Source organism: Geotrypetes seraphini, chromosome 13 (assembly GCF_902459505.1).
Source record: "Geotrypetes seraphini chromosome 13, aGeoSer1.1, whole genome shotgun sequence".
Classification (NCBI taxonomy): domain Eukaryota; kingdom Metazoa; phylum Chordata; class Amphibia; order Gymnophiona; family Dermophiidae; genus Geotrypetes; species Geotrypetes seraphini.
The window spans coordinates 6,446,290-6,460,029 of record NC_047096.1 but is presented as its reverse complement, the minus strand read 5'-3'; the positions used below and the strand labels follow the sequence as shown (position 1 = coordinate 6,460,029).

General features: G+C 41.4%; 1 protein-coding gene across 4 annotated transcripts in view; it reads left to right on the top strand.

Annotated features, from left to right (window-relative positions):
• KCND3 (potassium voltage-gated channel subfamily D member 3) overlaps positions 1-13,060 on the top strand; it is a 243,247-nt gene extending 230,187 nt beyond the window's left edge. For 3 of the 4 annotated variants that reach the window (XM_033919250.1, XM_033919251.1, XM_033919249.1), the window contains exons 7-9: positions 7,593-7,649; positions 9,378-9,625; positions 11,681-13,060. In XM_033919250.1, the coding sequence (XP_033775141.1) occupies positions 7,593-7,649; positions 9,378-9,625; positions 11,681-11,888 (513 nt within the window). In that variant the 3' untranslated portion in view covers positions 11,889-13,060. Of the gene's footprint in view, positions 1-7,592; positions 7,650-9,377; positions 9,636-11,680 lie in introns of all 4 variants that reach the window. The other variant, XM_033919252.1, reaches the window with a different exon arrangement.
• The last annotated feature ends 680 nt before the right edge of the window (positions 13,061-13,740 follow it).

The following is a 13,740-nucleotide window of genomic DNA, read 5'->3' as shown; positions in this document are numbered from 1 at the left end:
ACTTGATGACAGGTTGTGATTGCAATAAGTGTTCCTAAGCTTTGCAAAAAGGCCAGCTCACTTTTTCAGTTTGCAAGTCCAGGGGTGTGGCCATGGGCGGGCCTAGGCCAGCCTGGGCCCCTCCACTTTTGCCTCAGTCCCACCCATCGGCAGGAGCATCATTCCTGTAACTGGTGGGGTTCTCCAAGCTCTGCCAGAGGAAGAAATATGGAGCCTGCCCCTAGTCAGAAGAGCAGGACAGTCAGTGGCAGCACTTTTTGCTGCTGACTCCAGAACCATGAGCATGCTCAGTTCTTTCCAGGAGGACTGAGCATGCTCGCGATGTCAGCATCAGCAGCACTGCACACTTTGAGCTGCTGACACCAGAACCATGAGCATGCTCAGTTCTTCCCAGGAGGACTGAGCATGCTCGCGATGTCAGCATCAGCAGCACTGCACACTTTGAGCTGCTGACACCAGAACCATGAGCATGCTCAGTTCTTCCCAGGAGGACTGAGCATGCTCGCGATGTCAGCATCAGCAGCACTGCACACTTTGAGCTGCTGACACCAGAACCATGAGCATGCTCAGTTCTTCCCAGGAGGACTGAGCATGCTCACGATGTCAGCATCAGAAGTTCAAGGTGCTGTCACATAAGACCGAATTCCCTTTTAAGCTTTTTTGGATCATTACACTATCTTTCTTCATATTTTCAGTAATTTTACTTTATTATGTCATGACCCAATGTCAGGGGAGGGGCAGAAAGAAATTAAACTCTTCAAATGTTAGGCTTTTGGTGAATTTGCCACTGTTATTAATTAAGCCTAGTAACCACTGCGCTGATGAACTGCCCCCCACTGTTATGGCTTTTATTGATTCTCCCCAAATTAGCCAGATTATCTGATCCATAAATAAAGGGAAGTCCATCGGGGATGGATGAAAAAAATCCGGCACCTTCAGGTGTTTTGATTTTTGTTTCAAACTGTGGTTATTTTAGCAACCAAGAGAAAAAAAGTAAAGGGGTCTTTTTGCTGTCCCTCACTGGCATTATGCCCGGAAATTTAATTGCCAGCATTGAAATTTTGGGTTTCAGGAGCCAGCTAAAGCCAGTTTAGAGTGTTATTCAGCGCTTAACTGGCGATGGCCAACCCCAGAAAGATAGGCTTGTCTTTAATGTGGACCTATTTATATGGTTACCTTGGATGGTTAAGTGCTGAATTTTGGTACTTAACCAGCCAAGTGCTGACTCCACCTCCAGAACACCCTGAAAGTAGCTGATTTTGCATCAGGCACTAACCAGACATTTTCAGCAGCACTAACCAGTTATGTCCAAGTGAAAATAAGCACTTAGCCCCAAGAAAGTGATTTAACCGATCAGGAACCATTTCTGGTTAAATTGCTTTGAATATTGACCCAGTTATGTTATTCAAGCATGTGGTTTGGACAATTTCTAGTTGACGCAAGGTGAGCCTTAGAAATATGAGGTAAAGAAGCTACACTATTATCATTCAATGATCTTCATAATCAACTTGGAAAGGGGTGTCAAAGTCCCTCCTCGAGGGCCGCAATGCAGTTGGGTTTTCAATGAATATGCATGAGATCTATTAGCATACAATGGAAGCAGTGCATGCAAATAGATCTCATGCATATTCTAAACTAAACTAAACTAAACCTTAAGTTTGTATACCGCTTCATCTCCATAAAGAAAGAGCTCGACACGGTTTACAGGTAATTCAATAAATGAGGGAAGGACATAATAAGAAATTAGAGGTTATGAAGAGGATAGCTAGCTTTACATTTTAAATCGATAGCTTTACGTTGTGGAGAAAAGCCAGGTTTTCAGATGCTTTCGGAATAATTGGAATGAGCTGAGGTTCCGCAGCAGGACAGGGAGGTTGTTCCAAAGCTCAGTGAATTTGAAGAAAAGGGATTTCCCTAATATACCTGCGTACATGACGCCTTTTAATGAGAAATAGAAAGAGAGAAAAAAAAAAGAAGAGAGAGAGAGAGAAAAAAAAAAAGAGAAAAAAGAGAGAGAAAAAGAGAAGAAGAGAGAGAGGAAGAGAGAGAGAGAAAAAAGAGAGAGAGGAAGAGAAACTAAACTAAACATTAAGTTTGTATACCGCATCATCTCCATAAAGATAGAGCTCAGCATGGTTTACAGGTAAATTCAATGAGGGAAGGACATAATAAGAAATTAGAGGTTATGAAGAGGATAGCTAGCTTTACATTTTCAATAGATAGCTTTATTCATTGGGGAAATCCTGAAAACCCGACTGGATTGCGGCCCTCGAGGAGGGACTTTGACACCCCTGAACTAGGAGCATAAAACAATGCTAAAGTCAAGAGGTCTGGAAGCTGCAGCTCAATGCTTTATGAGCTAACAGCAAGATCTTAAACTTAATTCTATGTTCTATCGGCAGTCAATGACATTTTAAATACAAGGGAGTTGCATGATCCCTAGTACGTAACTTACCTAATAGCTGAATGGCAGCATTCTGCAAAGTTTGTAAGCGTTTCAATTGTCCTGTCACTAATTCCTGCATAAACTAAATTACCATAATCCAATTCTGATAAAACAAAAGCACATATTAAACTATATAGAGAATCCTGATCTAAAAACTTATGAACGGCTCTTAGCTGCCTCAATGCGCCAATCACTGTAGACACCCGTTCTTCAAAATTTAAATAACAATCAATTAATAGTCCCAGATACCTAAAACTAGTTAATATTTTAACACAGTGTTGATCCAATAACGATTTCAACCATGGTGTCTTCCTCTGTCGACTCTGGGACATGTACAACACCAATTTATTTTCTCTCAACCAACTATTAATATTCTTTAAACAATCTCGCAAAGGACTCAAGGCCAATGTAAGAGATGAGTCTATAGACCAGTAAAATGTCGTCAGCATATATATACAGGATGTAATAAAAGTTTCTGACCCCCTAGAACCGTGCGTTTTCTGCAGCAGTATAAGAAAATGGATCAAAAATTCAACATTTTAGTACAAATACTGTTTATTAATAAGATCGTCTTGCAGTATGTAGTGGATTGTCCCTCTGCTGACACACAGTCAGTAATTCTGCGAGGGAAGCTTTCTACTAATGCATAAATGTCTTCTTGCATGATGGAATCCCATTCTTCACTGACACGTTGGATCAAATCATCCCTTGGTTCTGGGTCGTGGATTACGTAGGACACTATCCTGGAGCCTTGCCCACAGATGCTCAATTGGATTGAGATCAGGAGCATTCCCAGGCCAGTCAGTCCTTGATCTTTCTCATTGTGTCCCTGACAGTATGGGCTGGTGCTCCATCCTGCATCAGAACGATGAGGTTTTGACGAGGAAACATTCTTAGATTTTTTTTTTTTTTTTTTGTGGTTACAGCATAAACTGGAAGTATTTTTTCCCTGTAATAGTCTCTATTGACTGGTTTGTTCTTTTCAACTATTACTAAATCTGTCTTTCCGTAGCATGATATGCCACCAGCAGCCATGATTTTTATTCCAAATTTGGGTTATCTTATGGGCTTGTTGATTCAAATTCTTCTATTTTGTCTGATAGGGAAAGGAAAGTGTTCTACAAAAGATTCATCTGTGAACAGTACGGGGCTCATAATCAAAACTTAAAAAACGTCTAAAAACCTGCCTAAGACTGAATTCCAAATTGTAGCCTTCTCCTTTAATGAAACGTCATTAAAATTAGAGGGAAGTTTTTAAAAGAATGGAGAAATGTCCTCTAATTGAAGAAAATTCAAAGGTCTATAAAGTCATAAAATTCTCCTTCTGTCGAGTCGGAAGAATTAAACCCCAACTTACTGCATAATGGTTGCACCATGAAAAAGAGGTTTAATATTTAACCCTATGGTTAGTTAGGTGCCATCGACTCGTGTTCATGTCCTAGCGACTTGATGAATTACAGATCTAAAACCAGATCAGTCTTTTCTTATTATTCCGCTTATATTACATCTTGGATCTTATTGTGGACTTGAGTTGATTAAGCAATACTTATTTTCTTATATAACTAGGGTACTGTCTTTGTTTTAAAACATTTCTTTAATTATTCCTTACATTACTCTGTCGTCCTTCTAAACCCAGCATAGGGTGACTTACAATAATACACAAATCAGAAATGGTCAACCAATATTACATAGTAGCGAGATCACTCCAAACAACTTCACCTCTGTATCGAACTCCATAATCTCTCCATGTAAACTCGATAGAGGCTTTTCAGTCCAGAAAATCTCAGTCTACAGTTTGATTCATTTTATCACTGTATCGTGCTATCATTACTTTTGGCTTGTACTCTTGTGATGCTCCCTCCAAAACTTTAACTCATGCTTTCAAAATAAATTGTTAGTAAAATGCATGTGACAGATTTCAAGCTGTCTGTTCTGATGCAAAGATTGTACAAACTTTTTACCTGTGTAGATTACTTGAAAATCATTCTTTCTATATTCTGCCGAGCCAGGGGATAGATTGCAGATTTTAATCTCCAGGCAGGGATGCCTAGTACCAACACTACTGAGGGATTATGAGCAAAAAGGCTTGCTGGAGTTTTCTTTATTCAAAGAGTCAATTCCTAATGCCGCAAATGGAATGAAACAAATGTGAGGGGGGGTGCGGAAAAGTTCTCAGCCCAACCAACCAACTTCCTCAATTCTGAGCGTTATTTTGCCACCGTAGCCGAAAAGAGTGTCGTCTTATTTCATTAAGTGCCAATTCGTAGAAACAAAATTTTGTGTTTTGCCGTTGTTTCAAATCATTGATTGAACCATATCCCCATCATTCTCTTCTTGGTTGGGCTGAGAACTTTTTGGCACCCCCACCCCTTGTAAAGTGATAATAATCTACAAACAGGTTTTTAAGGGCATGCAACCTTTTGTTTCACCAGAGAACCCCCAAATGCTCTTATGCTTTCTACAGCTAAGGCTGGTGGAAAGTTTGCAATCGTGAAAAAGTTGCCTTAGAGATTAACATGTGGAAATCGGACTATTTGAAGCATTTTGTGGTGCCAAAGAAGAACCGCGCCAGAGCAAAAAGTGAATTTGTGGAATTGTCTTTCACATCTAACCATTCCTCATAGCACGCAGTTTTCACCCTCAAATTGTGGGGTCCTGATGTTCAAAACTCCAGCGCTGGAGGGGGGGGAGCATACATCCTATTGCGCAAGGACGGCACTGAGAACTAGCCCCCACCCCTCAATGCCCAAAGCAAATGGGATGCAAACTTTAGGCACTTTAGTACAGTGAAAGCAATGGGGAGGAGCGTGACTAACACATGCTCAAGAGCTGCCCTCACTGCAAAACTCCTGTGTGCATGTGACAGGCAAAACAGGAAGTGCAAGAGCAATCGGCACCTTTTCCCTGCACCTTGAAATATAAGCTTCCCCCCCCCCAAAAAAAAAAAAAAAAGTTTAAATCCCCTAAGATAGGATTACCAGATGCCCGGGGAAACCTGGACATGTCCTCTTTTAAGAGGACTGTCTGGGCTCCCGGAAGGACCTTCCAAAATCTAGCATTTGTTTGGATTTTGGACAGCCTCGATGAGGCGTATGGAAGGCCTCCAAGCATGCGCAGATGACGTAGCTCATATCCGCGCATGCTCCAGGCCCTCGTCCGGAAGATGATCGGAGGTTTTGTATGAGTGGGGCTTGGGGCGGAATGGGGCGGGACAGGAGGCGGGACAGGAAGTGCAACTAGGCGGGGCTGTGGGTTTGGAGGCAGAACAGGGTGGGGTTCATGCGTCTGGGGTTTCCCGGAGAAAAATATGGTAACCCTAAGATGCTCATAACAAATGCCAATGTCCGGCCTCACCCTCAACTTTGCTCCGATTCACAGATTTTTTTTCTCACTATCAGCGCTACTTCTTTCAAAAGAAGCCAAAATCCTGCAGTTCCATGTGAAAAATGCATAAGAAATCCTCTCCTTAGAACCCAAATGCCGTTCCAGACCTGGAGGTGTGTTTTCTGTGTTAATCCCAGTATTAGTTTCTGCACCGTCTGCTGAGCATTCAAGTAAATATATAATTAGGGTTATCAGATTGGCCACGCCCCCAATTCTGCCCCTTTCTGCCCCCCCCCAGTCCCGCCCCTAGATGGCATGCACAGATGCAACACAATGGTTGTCCATGCATGCCCCTTCCCAATGTGATTTGGGCAGGCCGCTTTTCAAAACCCGGACCAAAGTGCTGGGTTTTGAAAAGCCGTCTGGACCCCCGGATATGTCCTCGAAAAGGGGGTCATGTCTGGGGAAATCCGGAGGCCTGGTAACCCTACATATAATCACCCTGATTTGAATCCATTTCGGTACTTTTAAATACAATTTGCACTGATCTTCAGTGCAAAGATTAGCATACGTGCTGGGGGGGTTTTGTGCATGCTACGCACATTAATTTGCATGCAGTTCCGCGTGCTGGAGGGTTTTGCGCATGTTTGCAGTTCTGGTGCTAATCGCTCCTGCTGCCAGCATTGGGTTTTGAGCATCTGGGCCTAAGATTTTCTCATCAATAGAATTGAGCAAGAAACATTTTATCCCCGAATTAAAAAGAGTAAGAAATGGGCTAGTTGTCGGTTGCAAACGATCTTGAAACGCATTTTTATTTATCTACGTGTCGTGAGACTTTTGAGACTAAGGCAAATGTGTTTACAAGGAGCTGAACAAAATCCAAAATAAAGAGTGAGGACGGAACAATGAACATCAACAGGAGATTTATTCACAAAATGAAGTCTAAAAAATGATGAGATTCTTCCAAATATACTTTATTGGAAGAATCTCGTCATTTTTAAGACTTACCCCCTCCTTTTACAAAAGCGTATCGTGGTTTTTAGCGCCGGCTGTGGCAGTAACAGCTCCGACGCTCACGCTTTTGTAAAATCTTTTGGGGGATCTTGCTCGTTTCCCATGGGGTTTTCTCTCCTCGTTTTCCTTATGCGGACCTTGCGTTTACAAGGAGTTGAGCATTTTCCATTCCACTCAAAATTGTTCAAAAGAAACCAATTTTCACACATTCTTCTTCAACAAGTCTCAGCCTTCAAAACTCCACTGCAAGTTCTTTGAAGAGCATTGTCATTTTGCATCCAGGTTAATCCAGGCCGACTAAAGTTATGCAAAACTTAGGGGTGTTTTCCAAAAGTGGGTTAAACAGTTACCCCCAAATCTACAATGCCACTAGCATGCAAAACTTTGCATATGGGTTATAGAATATGGCCAGTTGTGCGCATAACTTAATAAGCTAATGAGATGCTATTTGGCATTAATGACTGTTGGCTGTTAATTGTCAGCAATAACGGTCATGGTGCAACTTCCCCATTCTTTAAATTCTGTGTGCAAAGCCCTGAGTGTGCAGGGCCATGTGAAAGACATATTCGCTCAACAGAAAGGTGCCATTTTGATTGATTCTCTGCTTTGCCTTCAAGTAAACCTCAATTGTCATGGCCATGGAGTCTGTTGGGTTTTTGGGGAGGACTATTTTAATAGATCTCTACGTAAAGGTTGCATTGCCTTTTAAAACTTGCATGTTCAAAATGGAATGCTGGGACTGAGATATGGAATGCTGGAATGTACAATGAATTGTGTTTTTATCTTTTGTTGGCATGTTGTCCTGTAGGGATTGTCCTATCTTGTGGATGATCCTCTGTTATCTGTGCGATCCTCTACCAATAAGGTATTCTGTTTTATTCAATACATTTTATCTGTTCTGTATGATCTGTCTGGGCTGTCTGTCTTGATGCAGGCTGCTGTCTCGGGCTTGTTGCAGCTCACGATGATTTGGGCATGCTGTGTCTTCTCTCCATCAGTGCACTTTCTTGGGTGATGACTCGGTCTGATGCCTTGATGTCCGACCTCCCAAATAGCTCTTTGTTGTCTGTGCTTGCAAAAGAAAGAACTGTGCCTTTTATGAATCTTTTGCTTATCATGCCAAGAAGGATGAAGAGCTTGCAAGTATTGCGCAGTTCTGGGTTACCTAATTCGGAACTGTTTTTATGTCCACGGCACTTGCTATTCCAATGTAAGTTCCTATCGTGGAATTTTATCGAGGTTGAGCAGACTTCCATGCGCTTGACACCAAGGCTGCTCTGTCCAGGGAAAGCTCCCTGTCACCCCTACCCAGGCAATTATCTTGTTAATCAAATGGCTCCAGGTCATCAGGAAACAGTCCAGGGTTTGTCCAGCTGTGCACAGGAACTGGTAATTCTGCTTTTTCAGAAGGTCAATATTCAACCAGGCTTGGCCTATTCCTGATGACTTGGAGTCTTTGGGTACCCCTATTTGTCTTGCCTTCATTAGTGAACCCCCAAAGTGCAAGGTAACAGGTGTGCTGGGGATTTGGAGCCGTGGCAACATGCTTTAGAAATATGATTCAGAGTAATTGGTGACAAAATTATTCATGGATCAAATTTTTGAAGGTTTATAATCCCTCTTTTGTGCAATTAAACATTATTGTTAATATTGCTGGCCATATAAATTGGTTATAATAGATCACTGAGCCTAAGATGTATAGAATGCATTATAACTTCTGTAAATAAAAGCATTAAAAAGGGGGAATCTCTCATTTTCATAGGGGCCTGTTTAAGAATTTTACTAGCCACAGGCATTCTGAGATGGGGGGTGGGAGAGTCAACAAGAAACAGAGGGGTCCTTTTACTAAAGCGCACCAACCGAATTAACGCATATTCTACGGGCGCTAAAGCGGTTATCACACCTTAGTAGAAGGACCCCAGAGTGAGAACTTCAGCAGAGTGCGAGACGCAGGCGTCCAAAAGGCCTGAAATTCTCTCTAAATACAGACTGCAGGGGGTTAATTATCCCCCCTCTCCTTTACAAAGCTGCGCCGGCCGCACGGTAGCAGCTCCGATGCTGATAGAATTCCCGTGAGCGTCCGAGCTGCTAGCACCGTGGCTGGCGCTAAAAACACTAGCGCGGCCTTGTAAAAGAGGGGTTGGATTCGAAACTTCATCAAGACGTAGCGAGCAGGGGTTAAAAAAAAAATTCCTGAGACGTCATCTAAAGCCGGAATTCAAATGCAGAAAGGGCCAGAGACGGCAGCAGAGCGCAGGGATCTAAGGCCGCAGACTCCAGCAGCAAAGTTTAATAACATATCTACCATGTGTTCTTTAAGGTGGAGAACTTTGAAAGTAATGACAGGCTGCCAGGCCTTGGCTACTGACGCACTTTTTCTTTTGATGCATTATTTTGGGCGAGTAGTGTTTAAGCAGTGACAAACGTATGTGATAAATTACAGTAGTTTATTTGAAGGAGGGAGAAGCCCTTTAAATCATCCACTTCACACTGGCACTGATTTTGTGGACAGGGCAATCTGATTCATGGTGAAGGAAACTGAGAGGACGTTTGAAAGACTTAGAAAGGTAATCCACTTCTGTGCTCTTGACAGAACCACGAGTTTATTGATGAGCAGCTGTACGAACAGAACTGCATGGAGAGCTCGATGCCGAACTACCCTTGCTCACGAAGCCCGTCTCTGTCGAGCCACGCCGGGCTGACCACATCATGCTGTGCACGCCGTAACAAGAAAACCACCCACCTCCCCAACTCCAATGTACCGGCCACCCGCCTGAGAAGTATGCAGGAGTTAAGCACTCTTCACATCCAGTGCAGTGAGCAACCTTCTCTCACCACCAGGTAAACCTGGGTCCGTATCTTCTCTTGGTGATCATGGGATATAATACATTGCAAATTTGCTCATGCCTGAGGTATCAGGGCAGAGGTGGGCCACCATGAGCCTTTAGGTTGCGTTTCCTAGTCACCAAGATGTGCAAATTATCCAGGTTTCAGGTCAAATGTATACAAATATGTGCGATCAATGAATATTCATTCAGGACAGCCTGAAAGTTAAGACACCTCCATAAGAGAAGTTCACTCAGCTGCTCTCGTGCCGATGTTAATCCAGTCTGGGGTCATGATGTTACCCAGTGTAGAGTGAAGAAGCCTTGAGAAAGTCTGCTCTTCCCTCCAGGCACAATCCGCAAGTCCTCAAGCAGCCCAGACAGATGTGGTTTTTTTCAACTGCTAATGTAAATCACATCCGTGCTGCAGAAGGCTCTTGACTATCTTATCAAAGTTTTTTTAACAATTTTTTATTTAAAAATACCATGCCACACACACAAAAAAAATCATTTTGACTGTTACCTTCCCATATGAAGCTACCATAGGCGTAATTTGGGGTGGGCAGAGAGGGGAGGATCCTACCCACAACCGTTGCAGGGGCTAAAACTGAATTGTTTCCCCTTGTCTCACTGCTTTACCTTTTGTCTCCCCCTCTAACCCCAAACCCTTCCCCCACCAAAAGTAAGCAGGTAAACTACACTTTACTTTTGACTTAAAGCCAGAATTTTTCCCTTTGAGTTAGAAATATGTTGAAAAAAGGAGTAATTGAACTAAAAAAAAAAGAAAGCTATAAAGAAAAAAAAAATCCCTGGGTTCCAATAGCTTGCAGATGCATAGAAGAGAAAACCTATCATTTTCTATGGGTAATTAATTATAGGAAGCAGATGTAATAGAGATGCTCACAGCCGCCAAGTCCTCAGGATTTCTGTGAAAAGAAAAGAAAAAAAAAAGATAAAGGGGTAAGAGAATGGAGGCCTTGAAAAAGAGATAAAATTCTAATGAAGTGGGCCTAACCTTATCTCTGGAAGCCCTGTGTGAATACAGAATAAGGGAATGAGTCTTTTATAGGGATGAATATGGAAGGGATCCCTAGTGGGAGAGAAAAAATAGATTGTTCTTGCTCAGTGGTCTCCAACTCAAACCCTTTGCTGGGCCACATTTTGGATTTGTAGGTACTTGGAGGGCCTCAAAAAAAATAGTTAATGTCTTATTAAAGAAATGACAATTTTGCACGAGGTAAAACTCTTTCTAGTTGATAAATCTTTCCTTTTGGCTAAGTCTTAATAATAATATTGTCATTTATAGCTAAAGAGACATATGATCAAGAAACGGTTTTATTTTACTTTTGTGATTATGATAAACATACCGAGGGCTTCAAAATAGTACCTGGTGGGCCGCGAGTTTGAGACCACTGTTCTAGCTGGTCTCGTAAATATAATACAGGGCAATTCTGGTCTGGGTTTGTCATTTCTCAACCCTGAGCTAGTTATTTTATCATTATTGTTTGACCTCCTAGGTAATCAGATTTACAATAATTTTGTCACTTTTGCCTAATCCTTTTAGAAGATGTGTATGTTGTTCAGATATTGGAATTCAAAGGGATGTTGTTTGAGTTATATATGATATTTATTCATCTAATGTGCAATTAAACTCTGGAATTCATTGCCAGAGCAAGTGATGAAAGCAGTTAGCTTAGCAGGGTTTAAAAAAGGCTTGGATCATTTCCTAAAACAAAAGTTCTTAAACCATTATTATGGACTTGGGAAAAATCCACTGCTTATTCCTAGGACAAGCAGCATAAACTCTATTTTACCTCTTAGGATCTTGCCAGGGAGTTGTAACCTAGGTTGGCCATTGGTGGAAGATACTAGACTTGATGGATCTTTGATCTATCCCAGTATGACAACTCTTTATGTTCTAGTGTATAGAAATGTATTTCATGCAAAATCATTAGGGATTTCTAAAAAAAACACAAAAAAAACACCAGACCAATTAGGTTCTGCTTCTAGGACAGGCTGGGGAACCAGTAATTTAACCTTCTCTATAACTCAATCCTCCTCTGTCTTCTAGCCGTTCCAGTCTAAACCTGAAGTCTGACGATGGCCTGAGACCAAACTGCAAAGCTTCTCAAATAACAACGGCAATAATCAGTATCCCTACGTCGCCGGCACTGACGCCAGAGGGGGACAGTAACAGGCCTGCAGGGTCGCTAGGCCAGGCAACAAACATTACCACCACCACCACCACCACCAATGTGGTTAAAGTTTCTGCTTTATAAAGATCCTGTCGCATCTGAACTGCAGATCCAACGCTTACGCGGGAGCCTCCTGAATCCTCGCCACGTTTTCTTTCTTTAGTCACTGAGAAAACAGTCGTGGCTTGGAAGTACAAGAGAGTAGCACATCGTGATGGGAATAGGCAAAAGCGGGAGAAAATGGCACGGTCTTCCTGGATCTCACTCAGCACCTCAGTGGTTTGGAAAGACAAGGTAAAGATTTCTTTGAAAGGAGCATGTGAAAAATAAGGTAAAGACATCAAAGAATTGCTTGAAACGAAAGGAAAATGCGTACATTTCTGGAATGCCAGAAAGAAGAGGCGTGGTGACGACAAGGATATCAGATGAAGCAATTTGTAACACTGTGTCTAAAGCACCTTTTTTAAAGGATTTTAATGGATAATATTTATTCATGAAGAAATGACAAATAAATAAATATATAAAAAAATAGATGACAAGCAATGGCTTTTGTGAAAAATTTCTCCATGGAAGAGAATCTTTAATCAACCAAAATCCACCATTATTATATTTTTTCGCTTTTGGGGGAGGGGGAGGGAACAGTTGTTTTGTTTGTCTTTTCTTTTCTTTTTTCTTTTGTAGTGAGAAAAGTTTAGGAAAAAAACAATTAAAAAGTCAATGACAGAATTCTATTTTTTGTTTGTGTGTGATAGTACTGAAAATACGATAATTAAGATATTGACTTTCATAATATGCTCCTAGCACAGTTTACTGATTTGGCACACGATAGCAACTGGCCACATAAATAAACAGGAAACAACAGAATTTCCTTTCATTGATGGTGTTCATTTTCTTAAGAGAATTTTTTTAGCAGCCTTTTTTTTTCACATCAAAACCAGTGCATATGGTGTATTCTTTTTTTTCTGTCTGCTGATTATTGTCTCTGTGAAAACATAATTGTGTACAAAATTATGATCTGGCTTTTTGGTAGTTATAGTCCCAAACTAATTTCTGCTTTCTATTTTCACAATTATTTGTAAGCAACATTTGTGGACTTATCAGTTGTGTATTTGGAGAAAAAAAAATGTATATGTTGGCAAGGGAAAAACAGTGTTTGGTTTTATCTTGTAAAACATTCAATGGCAAAAGCAAACTACCATGCAAAGAAAAAAATATATATATGTTTCACCGGGCTTTCATAAATGCATTTGAATGTAGTTTGTTATCTGTACCCATGCTTTTTTGCTGTGTAGGGGATGTGCCACAGGCTCAGTCCATTGTAAATACTGCAGTAGCCAGGTTAATATTTGGATTTGTGTTTGACACCAGGCTTTGCTAAAGCTTATCAGAAGGCACGAGAGAGGAGGTCCGGTTGAAAGGCTGACCTTGGATTGACTGTCTTTTCTGCTCACTGCTTTGAAAATGAATGACTTGACAATGCTGAGCGATGCTTAGTTCATTCCTTCGGGCGAGAAGCTGCACTATTGGTGGGCCATTTGTACAAATGAGTTTTTCCCTGTTTACATCCATGGGATGGATGAAAAAACAAATATGTAGATCTTCAAATCAAAATGGGGTGAGAATTAGGGAATAAGCCCATTAGACGGAGGTCAACTGCCTTGAGTTTAATATGTTCTGTTTGAGTTTAAAATTAGAGTTCCAAAAAAATTTTGATTTCCCCCCCCCCCATCAGGTAAGAAAAATTTTAGTAGTGCAATACATTTCAGAAGAGGGTTATTCATCATTTTACTTGAGTTGATGCTCTTGAAATTCTGTAAGGAACTTTGCAATTCAATTTCAAATCACTGTAGGGGAGTCTTGTATAAAAGTTCTGGCAGTGGCATCACATAGGATCCGAGTACATGCTACCAGCTAATGGCATCATAAGTGGTCGAAA